General features: G+C 41.9%; 1 protein-coding gene across 3 annotated transcripts in view; it reads right to left on the bottom strand.

Annotated features, from left to right (window-relative positions):
• Positions 1-289: 289 nt before the first annotated feature.
• LOC124155687 overlaps positions 290-13611 on the bottom strand; it is a 98609-nt gene continuing 85287 nt past the window's right edge. For 2 of the 3 annotated variants that reach the window (XM_046529714.1, XM_046529715.1), the window contains exon 3: positions 290-4744. In XM_046529714.1, coding sequence (XP_046385670.1) covers positions 2277-4463 — 2187 coding nt within the window. In that variant the 5' untranslated portion in view covers positions 4464-4744 and the 3' untranslated portion in view covers positions 290-2276. Of the gene's footprint in view, positions 4745-12300; positions 13029-13611 lie in introns of those variants that run through there. The other variant, XM_046529716.1, reaches the window with a different exon arrangement.

Genomic DNA, 13611 nt, shown 5'->3' with positions numbered 1-13611 from the left:
CCTATTGCTTTCATTTTTCGCAGATTCTGCCGTCGTCTTTTCTTTTAGTAATGTCTCCTTTCTACCCTTCTTCATTCCATAGTTGGTTTCCTCCCTCGACTCACATTTATATTTTATCTTTTGTCCGATTCTTGATTCTTCCTTATCTTGATTTATCTTTGGATGAAAAATTATCAAAACCAGTGCTTTAATATCAATTTCATGATGGTGAAATTTTATATGTAAATGAGATGTGGAGTTTCCTTGTGCAGTTTCAGTAATTGTTCCGTTTTTAAATAAAACTAATTTGTGTAATACATCATATAGTTTATTACCAATTGGTTCTAACAACTGGAAATTAAATATGTACAATTTATTTGACACATAATACATGGATTGGGAAAGAGTGGTTATTAGGTGTTCACAGGAGTCATCCAATAGTCAGCGCCAAGGAACTGATGGTACTAATAATGCTGCGACGTCGTAGGTCAACCCTGATGGACAGCAATTAACTTCATGGAGCCGTCCAACCGAATATATATTTTTAGACATACTTATACCCATATCAGCATTTTATAATGGGATTAAGAATAGAGTAACACATTTCCAAAAACATATTGAAGTAAAATACACAGTACAAGGTGACAACACCGATGACTATATTGTGTCTGCTTGGAAATTTGTTTTCCACGCATGATTTATGCATGTTTTCTGTCTCTGATTAGGTAAACGTGAATCAATGCTCCTGCGACCCTATTGGGATCGTTGCTGGCGTGTTTACCACGATAACCAGCTTTCGTAGTTTCGTGTCTACCAGGCAGCCTGAGGGTACCCTTAGGCGCCGTAGCTCTAAGAAAAAATTCACAGCTTCTGCTAACACGCATTCGTCAGGCCACAAGATGCGCGGGACACAAAAAAATTCCATAAGGAAATCCAAAATTTGTGAAAAACAAAATAGGCGTCATCCACTCTTCTTGGGTACAGAAATACAATAAAATATCTTTTTTTCATTTTTTCTATTTTTTCACTCTAAAGAATTGCGGGTTTGGATTCACGAGGAGCATGAATACGTTCTAATCAAAGTTGGTAACTTCTCAGATTTTTGCCTGACACATCCACTTAAATATACTAGTCATTTCCAGAAATATGATAAACAATAATATTTTACTCACATGATATATTTTTATAGAATTAGGTTATTACATGAAATCCACGTCTCACACCGTCAATAGAAAGTTTTACTGTGAGACAATTCATATATTTGTGAAATAGAAGCAAGAATTTCCTGGAACCGATTATAACTTGCTGGCTTTAATACTAAGCTGTGTAATAATTTGAGTCTGTTATGAGCATTTTGAATGCGTTAGCTTGGGTAAGTGTACTTCTGTGGATCTCGCTGCTGTCACTAAGTGATATATGTATCAAGTACGAACTTCTAATTGATACCTTTAGCTTTTGATGTGGCTGATTACAGCAAAGAGAAAATGTAACCTGTGCTAGGATATTACGCCCCAATCAGTACTTCAAAAATTGCAACGCTTTCGTATTTTGGAATTATGATGTGCTCAAATTTTACGCTCATGATTACTGTAACATGTTTTCTCCTCATGTTGTAATGCTCTTCGATATTTATAAGAAACTAATATTTTTGGAACAGAATAAGTCATAGCTCTTAATCATTTTACTATCCCTTATGCTTTATATTTTTTTTTCAAGACAGTCATCACAAATATGGCTATGGCACTAGCTGAGAATGCTCAATGAAAATTCACGTATGGCGGTGTGGGGTAAAAATAACCCAATGGATTCTCACATGGATTCCCCAGCAGCTGGCTACTGTGTGAAAACACACAAGTGGTTGATAATAATACACGCAGTCTTACTCAATAGCTGTATAAGCGTCCACAAATAGTGAAGAACAAACAATTTTTTATGAGGCTGCCCGTTCTAACCTACTCATTGCGCTACCAAAATAAATTCCAGGTCATTAGGAACAAGCGTAGCTTCCGCCTCAAGTGCTAACAGTTTGAGCAAATAATAACTGGGGGTGATTGTTTAGGCTGTGGGTATCAGTCTTGTGGTGTTAAACACGCAGGAGAGGTACATTTAAAAAAAGAACCCTCAACTTTCATTAGCTAGACACAGTAGTGGGTCTAGTAACACTTATGATAAGATGAGATATTTTGCACAATTTTTTCTTCATTCAACTTTGATACACATCACCTTTCATTTTATTGCAGATAATGTAAGTTCTTCTTAAGCCTTTCAATGCAGCACACCAGAATGAGGGACTCATTTCAATCAACTACCTGCACAGTGGCGAAAGCACTGAATGTGACTTTTTTTGGTTCCGAGCACTCCCCAAACCTCTTATTTTTCTTAATGACTGACTTAAGACATGAAGACGTGTTAGTTGAAGACGCGGTGCCAAAAGTCGACAACTTTTGCCTGTCGCTGTCGCCTACGAAGGAAAGCGTTCCGCTGCTTCCCCAGCTGCCACCGTACTCGTCTCCCCATCTTCGTGATAGTCCACCTAACCTCAAGGAGGTGGATGCTACGTCGATGTAACGGTGCGCCATTGGTTGCGTTCTCGGAGGACTCTTGCTTCGACTCCTCCTCCTCCTGGCCGCCTCGTCCCACTGCTGTTGCTGAGCGAAGGTTGTGGACGAAGAAAGTGGGCCCATACGATCTCTACTCACACTTCGGAGCCTATTTTTATTTCCGGACCAAGTCGACGTGGAAAATACGGATGGAGTTGAAGAACTTTTACTGCTTCCGGATCCTAGGGAGGAGCTACCGAGTGAAGGGGAACCTGAGTTGTTGTTGTAGTCTCCGATGTTGACCAGAACCCAATTATATTGCGAGGGGGGTGGAGGATTTGGAGGTGACTGAGTGAGGGGAATATTTACGGCTGGTCGGTCGACGGATACCCTTATGTACTGGCCCCTGAGTACTCTTCCTGCCGTCTCCGTCGTCCCAGTCTTAAACCCATGGGGATGTAAGCTACCGTTTTTCTCGCCCCCGTGTTGCGACTGGAACTGCTGGCATCGGTCTACCTCGTCTTGTGAGCTTCCATCCTTGTTAGTCTTCCTGAGGTAACGTCGCCTCTCCGGCCTTTGTGGCGGCGTGTCCTCGGAAAAGTTATCTTTCGACGTCGTGGAAGCATCGCTGCTGCGCCACACCTTCCTTAACTCTCCATCTTTGCCTGCAGGGCCAGCCTTAGCTGTTCCAGTTGGTGCAGCGACTAGAATAGCGGGTTGCCGTTGCCTCAAGGTTGCCTCCTTCTTGGCAGCGGTACCATTTTGATCGACGTCGGATCTTATGATCACTCCCTCTATCTCACGCAACAAGCGGGATTTGTTAGGGACAGCACTGGACTGCGACTGAAGGATGTCACCAACGTCCGGCGTACTGATGCTTATGATACTAGAGGGCTCAGATTCCGACGGCGATGAAGAAGGAGCACCTTTCCTAGTCAACCCTGCGACTTCTATGTGCGTGACCCCATCCCCGTCCACTCGCTGGACCAGATTGTACCTACCGGCACCCTCCGCGGAGGAAGCCCCCACATTCGGCCGCCTTCCTAGCGTCGCGGTCGCCTGCGAGTGCGCTGGACCCGCAGTCTCCTTCCTCCTTAGGTTCTTAAACTGTTCTAATTTCACCCTGAGGCTCAGTTCGTTGTAGGAATCCACCAACTTTCTCGCGCTCTCCTCGTTCTTGCACTCGAACACCACGGCTTCCAGTCCACCCGCGGAACCTGTTACAACCTTGCGTCCGTTCGCCTGGGTCGTCCCCTGCGGTTGGCCGCGCTTCACCACCCACACGGCGACCCGAGGGAAGGCGGGGTCAGCGTGGCAGAAGGCCACGTCCGACACTGCGTACAGCTCTCGCAGCTCGTCCTCGCAGCCCACTTCCTTCCGCAACCTCACGTCCACCTCGTCTCCCGCCGCACTGGTCTCTTCCGCCGAGTCACCTTTCCTCCTTCTCCGCCTTTGCCGGAACGGGAAGGCGCCGCTGACTGTCGGGGACTCGGGGTCCTCCGTGTCCGAAGACGCGCTGCTGTTTGCGCTGCTGGAGGCTTCGTCGGCGGCCGGACTAGCTGGACCGCTTGGCGCCAAGCGCTCCTCACCTCCTGAACGGGTTGAATCCGTGTCGGATTCAAAACCTTCATCTCGCTGCTTGCTGGAATGAACATGCAGTCCCCTTGACCCGATCCTCAATAGGTAAGAGGATTGGGTCGCCGAATTGTTGGAAGCCTTCGGCTGATTAGTGGCACTGTTTGATGTGGGGACGGGCCTTAGCAGAAGTAATGTCCTCACTAGTCCGGCTAATCCGGAAGCATCGACCACACCAGACACAGGGCTTCTCCCCAAGAGGTTGGCCTCAATGCAGGCCGACTTAGGCTCTGAAACAGCCGCGGTAGTCCCTCCAGTATTGCGACTAATTGTTCCCGTGACGGGTTCCTTATTTGGTGTTTCCTTCATCTTGGAGGCAGAACTTCGAACTGATAACACTAGAGCGAAGTGATGCTCTTTTCAGAGGATTTTATAAATTATTTGATGCCTGTTAAGGTCCTTTCTTATAAGTCTGTCAAAGAAGCAACCCTGAAATCAGGGCTGCAGTTTTGTGGCTAATTGGGGAAGTATTTTGTGAGTATGTAAAATGTTATGCACTTTCGGGAATTCCTTCGTCATCATATTGGAAAATAAGAGGCTTTTCCCTCAATAGGACGTGGTTCCGCCTATCACCGTTTCCTTTCGGGATTCTGAAAGTAAAAAAGAAAGATAGTAAATTACAAAATAATTCAAATACTATATTCTGTGTTAAATGCTAAAGGTACATTCTATAAATCTGTATTATATTTAAAAGTGATATTCCATATTGTTTTAATTTTTCACGAGTTCAATGAAATGCTGCAGGAACATGCATGTATTTGCGCTATATCAGAAAAGAACTTACACTTTTTATTAAAATAATTATTTTAAGAGCTTTAATTACCTATCGACTTGATGTGAACTCGTTATAAATGGGATGGATACAAATGAGATATCTATTTCGTTTTTAAGGAAGTAGGTTTACAACCTTTTCCATAATTTTTAACTAACCCTTGGCCAACCTAATGCCGTTTAGGTGATAATTGTCACAGTTTAGCAAATACGAGCTTAATAGTAAGAATTATCTTAATTTGGAATAGCGTATGATATTTTAAGCAGGCATTGTAAAATAAAATCTTTTGACCGAAACTTTGGTTTTTGCTGTACATATCCCCATTTTCTTAACATTTATTGCTACATAGCATAAAAGTGGCAACCAAAATTGATAATTTTAATAAAAAAAGTCGCTAGATTTTAGTCAGGTGCTTTATTTTTACTCGAATAGCTTTTCTTGCGAGCTTTCTTACATTAACAGTCGAATTAATAGTGACTAGAAACTGATGTTAATCTGCAAAAATTTAATGAAAGGCCCCTTTCTCCCTCACCTACTTCAGTGCTAGCATTACATGGACTAAGAAGGTTTTAATAAACTCTCATTTCCAATTAGAAATGAAATAAACTGCCTAGACCTTTACACCTAAGATTAATTTGAATGCATTTCAATGCATAACTACGGAGAAAAGGAAGCTTTCTCAGCGATAGGAAAAAAAGAATATGTTTTCCGCGCTTATTTCCGCTTAGAAAGTCTTAGAGGAACCTGTTTATTGTATTATTGAATCGAGTATCCACGCTGAAATTCTTCGTTTAAATTTCCTGTCACATTATTCATTCCTATTCCCTGTAACTTCCGTTTTTTTTGATGCTGTACTATTTATTCATACCACAATATTAATGCTTGAAATTAGATATTTTCATTTATAATCGTTGAAAGTTGATTAATGAATATTTAATTCTCGGTACAGCATGCGATATGGTTGTGGATACCTTTTTTGAGACATTTCATATAGACTTAATAAATCAATATCGAAACTCTGAGTATAATTTTTTTTTAAATGTTTTGTCCTCGGAGGCACCACCCCATACGCATCTCATTCTAACAAACGCCGGTAATAATAATGCCATAACAATGAAAATTAAATTATGATTATATATATCGTAACAATTAAAATTATACTTCCTTCTGCATCTCGATAACAACCCAAAAAATAACCAAGGTTTTTGATAAAACTTCCACAAAAGTATTTCCGGAAAAAATCGCACGGTAACCCCTATACATCTAGTTTCTAGTCGTGGAAATGCTGTGAGAAGAGTACTTTTCAAAATTATCGTGAAATTTCTTCACTTTTTGTCGGTGAGATCTGCTCAATTCCTGAAGGATGCGAGACGCGTGTCACTTGAGCGGGATATCTCTTCCGCAACGCCTCTTCGGAGAGATCTCAAGCGCATTAGCACTTGTACGCCTTCCCGATGGAACCGGAAGTGTGAGCGATACCTACGTTGCCGGTGTCCTCCAAAACTTCAGACGTCGGCGGCGACATGTGCCGGCGGCGGTGAAGCCCGATCGGTGCCATTCCCGACCGTTTTACGCCCTAACCTTCCTCTATGGGTCACCAGCTCGCCTTCCCCAGGTATCCCCCACTACGCAATTAACTGCCTTACGCCACATACGCGAGAGGGAAGCCTTGTAAAAAGGGGAATTACTTCCATTACCACTTCCATCCACTTATCATCCCCTCCACCACTTGAATGTCTGAGTCGGGCCCGGAACTGAAGAATGAATACATGCATCTAGAGTGACTGCCACTTTCCCCCGAGGCGAAGAGAAAGCCCTCGGGGGAACAAACATTAAGAGACGGTTCTGATTACTCTTCCTTCATTGCGTCATGAGTCTTATAGTACAGTCCTTTTCATGAAGTCCTTAACTTCACACACAATTAGAGGACTTTCACGAAGAATGTTTTTTTTTGTCAATTTTGTTGTGTTAGAAATTAATTAAAACTTGCCGTCTCCCCCTCCCCTGGGTGTATGATACGTCCACGCACTCAAGTTAATATTAGTCAGGCAATGATTTTGTAACAAATGTGGCTACATGGAGGAAAACAATAGGCCAGTTTCATTCTTTTACCCTGGATTTAAATGCGTTTTTTGTGTGCTAATATGTTGTTCCCAGACGATGAGAAGCCACAAGGAATCCAGGATTGATGAGGAAAAAAAAACGCACGAGGTAGAAAAGACATATCAAAAGCATACTGTTATATCATGTTAGAAAAAAAGCGAAATTTCAGTCCGGAATAAACAATTTATTGAACAATATAGAGAAAAAACCATGTTCATCATTGCAAGTGAAGACAATTTCTGAAACATTTCCGTGTTCAAGCTGGAAAAATTTTGGAATAAAAATGTGTTTGATGAAAAAGGTAGGTATTTTATTAAAAGGAAGCAAAAAAACCAAACTGAAGACTTTCGGGAGGCATTCATTGCAAAGTGTTATTTCCTTTACGTCAGAACATGCTGTGTGAGGTTTACTTGTGTTACCAAATATCGTAAATTGAAAAAAGTGTTAATAATTCATTATCCATGAAACATCCCTTAATCAGAATATTGCTAAGATCTTTACCTCCCGTTCATAGTTTAAAACCCTTCTCTATCACATCCAATAGCAACGAGTGCGGAGTATATTGAGAGAGTTAATTCCAGCAAATTCACCACCAACCGTTATCACTTGGCACGATTCACTTTCTCAAAATCAATACTCGATTGTTCTGCGTCAACTCCGTAAAGAAACACGCGGGATATGTTCCATCTCGATTTACTACTGCAAGTATCCATTCCGCAGCCGTACTCCTCGCAATGTCATTCCGGGGTGCTGATTTCCCCTGGGACAAACAGTCACATGCTGACAATCACATGAAATTCGAATCACAGAAATCAGCCATGCGCGGAGGGATGGGAGCAAGGTGACCTCGGCAAGGGGACACGCCCCCTTCCACCCCCCTGCACCCCCACGCCTCCTTCTAACCCTCCCCTCTGTTTGATTCTTGACGCCCTCGCGTATCAGTTGTCGCGGCGATGTACACGCTGTCGCTATTTCTGCCCTCCTCATTTATTCGACACCTCATATTCCCTAAAACAGTGCGCTATCCAACCCCTTGCCTTCAAGTAAAAGGCTGAATTAACGCGCCATTATTTATTTTATCACTTTATGGGCGTATTGTTCTCCCACGTTAAATCCGTCTATTTTTGCTACGGGCGTAATATGACTCCATGCGTCTTATGAGAAATTGTAGTTAGCCATTTTTTTTAACGAGGTATTGAACCTATAATTCTAACCTCTAAATGAACACACGAAATCAAAAGCAATATTCAGTCTTTAAAATGATACCTAACTCGCCTCAAAGGCTGGTTGTTAAGAAATGACACAAAATTATTGAAAATGGCCATCACTGGGGTACAGATATATAGTACTGAGGTCTGCACGGTAAGTATTATACCTCTTGGCTTTGTTGCTTACTTGACCTTTTTGTACTTCGCTCACAGTAGCTTTAAAAAAATATTGTTCAGTTAGGATAGGTGAGTGCCAAGAACAGTTTCTTTCACAGACATTGCGCGTCAGTAAAAATAATTTATAAAACCCTATAGTTGGTGGATTCAATGCCTGTGAAAAGAAAATGTTATGCAATATTCACAGAATGATTTTATATTTAATTGCTAATATTATGTATTTTCAGACCCATTTTGCGTTTGGATTAAGTTCCGAAACTCCCTTCTGACTGCCATTGATTTTGTCTGAAGTAGGATGGTCCTTATTCCAGATCGAACTTCTTCGGATAATGCGTCTATTTCAGTGAAAATCGCCTTCTCTAAACAGCGTATGTGGGTTGAGAACTTTTACTATCTTTCTCTGAAATTCTAACGCAAAATATTTCTAATACTCTTCCTATCGCCGATTACGAGTGAGACGACCATCAGGTGCTAGTTGTACGATAATCTCGTCTATCAATATACAATTTTTATCTCTTGTCACTCAAATATTTTTCAATGTCCCTAGCTTAAGGCTTGTTAGTATTCTCAGGCCATTCAGATAAAGGATGACGAATGATCGTGGGCTCTATGGATGCCAAATATAATGGGAGAGAAAATTTAATTTAATTAAACCAAGCACATTGACATTAAAATAAGATTAATTGAACTCTATTGAAGAAGAGTTTAAAAGTAAGGGAAATCAAGATTTTCGTGGCTAAAACAGGTTGTTGAGCGCTATCTGGTATTTCCATTGAGAAGTTCTGTTACCCGTAATCCTTTCGCATGGTATGGTATTTGGAGGAGGCGACCGACAGCTGAGGTCATTTGCGCCATGAGAGTAGGGTAGGTAAGGAAGGGTGGAGAGAAACCCGGCGTCGACATTAGCCTGCTCTTAACGAAATGCGCAAAGGGGACCAGGGCTTTACGTCCCATCCGACGGACGGAGTGTTGCGCTTGAAATGTCCTCCACACAACATTCAAGCAGGGATCGGGCAGTCTCTGAAAATTCTCTGCCTCCGCCGGGATTCGAACCCGAGCCCACCGGGTGGGAAGCCAACACTATAGCCACTACACCAACCCGATCCCTATTCCCGATTTCGCGTAGGCATGTAAGGTTGTAAGGTGGTAGTTAGAGTTACGTAATGAGTTTTACGCGATAGATCCCGGAGATACCGGGAATGGTTGTGAAATATTCTCAGGATGTTGTTCTTGAACGATCAGATTGATAGGTTGAATAATCGAACGACCCCCCGATTGAAGTTGACCGTTGATACATGAAAAACATTTGCCGCTTGCTTGGCATTTAGCATTCACGGTTTAATTGAAGCCCGCAGCAGTGGGATCCATCCCAGCATATTTGAGTGCTAAATTAACCAAGGGCAAACACACGTACACGTAGTGCCTTTAGTAAAAATATCATCGCTCTCGCGGGCCGTTGAAAACATTTCCAGAGCGTAAAGGAAACGGAGGTAAATGACTTGGGAGACTGTGATGCCACGGAGAAAAACATGAGAAAGAGGGGGGATGGGTCAGCGAGGTCGAAGACGTGGACCCTCGTAAGCTGAGTATAAAAACAAGACGGGGCAGAAAGGGAAGGAAGCTTATGATGAAGATACATAACGGAATTCTGGAAATTTGGTGTCGCACCGACGGAGTATTTTGCGCTCACGTTTGTATCGAGTGAGAATTGAAGGCAGAAATATGTTGGTTTGTTCATTTTTTTCCCCAGCTTCATCAAAAAAATAGATTAGCTTGGTAATTTATCTTTAAAAAAATGAAAGAAAGCGAGTAAATCACCCCAAGAGTATAAACTATGTATCTTAAAGCATTGAAATAAAGAAGGCAATCGAGAGGGACAAAGACTGGCAGGAAGATTTTAAATTACAGAGTAAATAACTATATTTAAAATTACAATTACTAAAGGCCATTATTGTTATTGAAACCATCTTTTGGCATTCAAGTATTTTGTGCATTGATTCTTATAAATGATACAGAATTAGAACTTTTAATTCTTAGGAGAGCATAAAAGAGGGTGGACAGAAATCTAAGAAGCTGACCGAAAATGAATAAAATTACTCTCTTTATAGAGTTAAAACAATTCGAAGTTTTGCCTAAGGAACTGTTGCAACTAATTGTCTTCCCTTAAGACCTAACTATTGAGTAAAATAAACAACAGTTAGAGGTTAAAATATCATTGTGCCTAGTGTAAAACCAAGTCTCTTCCTATTCCAGCCCGCATAAATGCAAAGTAATATAAAGCTAAATTAGGATGATTAATATCTTCACAGTCCCCAAGTTAACAGTCCCAAAATTTACACCTGAGAATCGTCCACGAAGCGATTATCTACGATCATGTGCTATAAAGCCTTATTAAAACTATTAGATACACTACCCGCCTCTATTTTATTCTCGACTGTTGAAGGGTTCTTTGCGAGAGAGAAGGATGAAAGTTTCTTCTTTGAAAAAAAGTTATCAAATTTGCTTAGTGAAATACTGTATTGTTAACTTATTACTGGTCTGTACTCCGTTTTTCCGCCATTCAGAAACGAGAAAGTACGTAATGGTAGATTTTAAGCCGATAAAAGGGTGAAGGACAGACGCGACTATGACGGACGGAAGATTGAAATGTAAGGAATGGAGGCAAAAGTCACCCCCTATCCGATACGGGAGTGAAAAAGAACGATTTAAGTTTCATTTTTCAAACGAGTCAGTAAACTTGTTAGATAAAAGATTGTCCATTTAACTTTTTCTTCTTCTGCTCTCTGCTTCTCCGCAGTTCAGAAAGAGATGACATGCAATGGTGGAATCTTGAAGCAGATAAGTGTTAAGGACAGGCACGGCGATGACGGAAGGAAGGTTGAAATGGAGGCAAAAGTCACCCCCGAAAAGGGAGTGAAAAAGAACGATATATTTTGGGGCGTGAAGTTGAGGAGAGGGGAAAAAAAGAAGGGGTGCGGGATGTTGGTCTCCAGCCGTGAGAAGGGCCTCGTGGGTGAAATCAGTAATCGTCGGACGAGCGGAGCTTGTGGGTGTACTTGAAAAGCCGCAGGAGTTACGGGTCCTCATATCTGGTTTCTCAGGCGAGTCTCCCGACACCCGAAAAATAAAAAAATAAAAGACCTTTCCTGCAGGAATGTGCGCGGCGAGTTGAAGGGGGTAGGGAGGGCCAGCCATGAGGACACGAAGTGGCTTATCGGAACATGAGCACGGGGCGACGCGAATATATATTTCGCTCGTGTACTCCACCATGCATGACAAGTGAACTTTACGGTGACTCATATCTGCTGCTGCAGGGCCTGCGGTAGTGAATGCAGATATTCGTGGGACTTCACTTGCCGCTTGGAAGTCCCAAAAAAATATCCCTTACAATCTCGACTTCCTACCAATGATTCATTCGTGCAATCTCGAGTTTGATGCATGACATATAACCTATTTAAACTTTTAATTTTCGCTGCATTCCCATTGTCTTTGGTATTACAATCTTAACATTCTCAAGTATACTATACATAAAATAGGCATATATAAAATACGGAAGAGTGCGAGATATTTTATCTGAATTTGTACCACGAAAAATTATCAAGCCTCATGCAATTTTGATACTATTTTATCGAATGAATCATAAGCAGATGTAAAAATTCAGACATTTGAGTATTATTATACTAACCGATATATTTCAGCCCGGAAGCTAGTTTCAGCAAAAGGAAGAATTTTGACTCCTAAGATCGGTGCAGTTTTTTTGCCAATGCTGCTCTGAGACAGAAATGGAAATTCAAGTTGTGGATACAATGTTATCAAATGAGCAAGAAATGAACACGCCCGTACTATATTAAGGAGAAGACGTTGACTCGTCAATAGATTCACTTACACACTCACGGATGCTGTGGTGATTCCAAATCTCTCTCTGTATTCAAAAACGGATTTTCCTCCCTTTTTACTTTTTCCTTGAATTTTCTTCAAAGATATCGTAGCACAAAAAAATAAATGTTATTTCTCTTCTTTAATGTACAAAAATTTTCAATGTAGCGTCAAACACAAACACTATGCACTAGCGAAGAAGCACTGGCAAGCTTTTTTTTTCACTGAATGAACACAATTTTTTTCTTCTTCTTCCGTCCTTATCAATATTTCAACGAGGTTTTTTTGCGTTTATGCCTGTATAAACGTTTTGATGACAACGGAACTGCAAGGTCACTGCTCTGTGGTCGATTGTCGGCGCCTATGCATGTTTTTCAACTTGACCATAACTTTGGTTTCGTGTCCTGCTTACGAAATGGTTTCCTGTGGCATCCACTGTCTTTGACTTGCCGCCACACTCTGTGTCCTTCACATCCGATGAGGTTTCCAAGAAGTCTCTGCGATCGAAAATGTCGAAGGATAATTGCACTGTACTTGTTGCAGGTTAATGTTGCGAAATTCGAGAGGATCAAAATATAATCCAGAGGAATGCGTAGTTTCCGCCGCGGCTGCTTCTCTTCGTCTTCTTTCGTTGACGGTCGAGGTCGTAGGAAACACGGGCTTTACCGAGCCTTCGTCGCACTTGAATGTCTTTCTAGCTGACGAGGAACACGACCGTGTCGTATTCACGCCCGATGAATTCAGTAGTGGGAGTGCCGGATGATCATTTCAACCTCGGATATATACATGCATTTCGAGCGATGTGACAATTAGCATCAATATCCAAAGGCTAGGGAGGGATAGGAGTGGGACGGAGGGGATACAGGTGACGATAAGGCACAGTCACGTGATCTCCTCGGAGCCAATGGTGGACGGAGCCTGGAGGCTCTGCCCCCGGTCGTCATCTCAAGCCTCCGGTTGCCAAAGAGCCCAGTGGCTGTTGCGAACGGGGAATATGCGCGCTGTTGCTCCAAAATAAATATTGAGGCTTGTAGCTTAATAGTATTTCATCACCATAATCATCACTGGTCAACAATCCTATAATTGGTTTGACGCAGCTCTCCACTCTATTCTCCGATCAGATAATCTTTTCACACCTACATATTTCTTCTCTTTCTCATCCTTCTTTACCTGTTCCATACATTTCATTTGAGGTCTTCCTTTTTTGTTCCTGTAATCTACTTGTCCCTCGACGATTGCCTTCATCAGGCTACCTTGTCTCAAGATATGGCCTACATGGTTGTTCCGTTTTCTTGTCTATGTTTTCTTTATAATGTTATAG

This window comes from Ischnura elegans, chromosome 3, assembly GCF_921293095.1.
Source record: "Ischnura elegans chromosome 3, ioIscEleg1.1, whole genome shotgun sequence".
NCBI classification, from domain to species: Eukaryota; Metazoa; Arthropoda; class Insecta; order Odonata; family Coenagrionidae; genus Ischnura; species Ischnura elegans.
The sequence above is the reverse complement of the archived record's forward strand: the minus strand, read 5'-3'. Positions and strand labels throughout refer to the sequence as shown.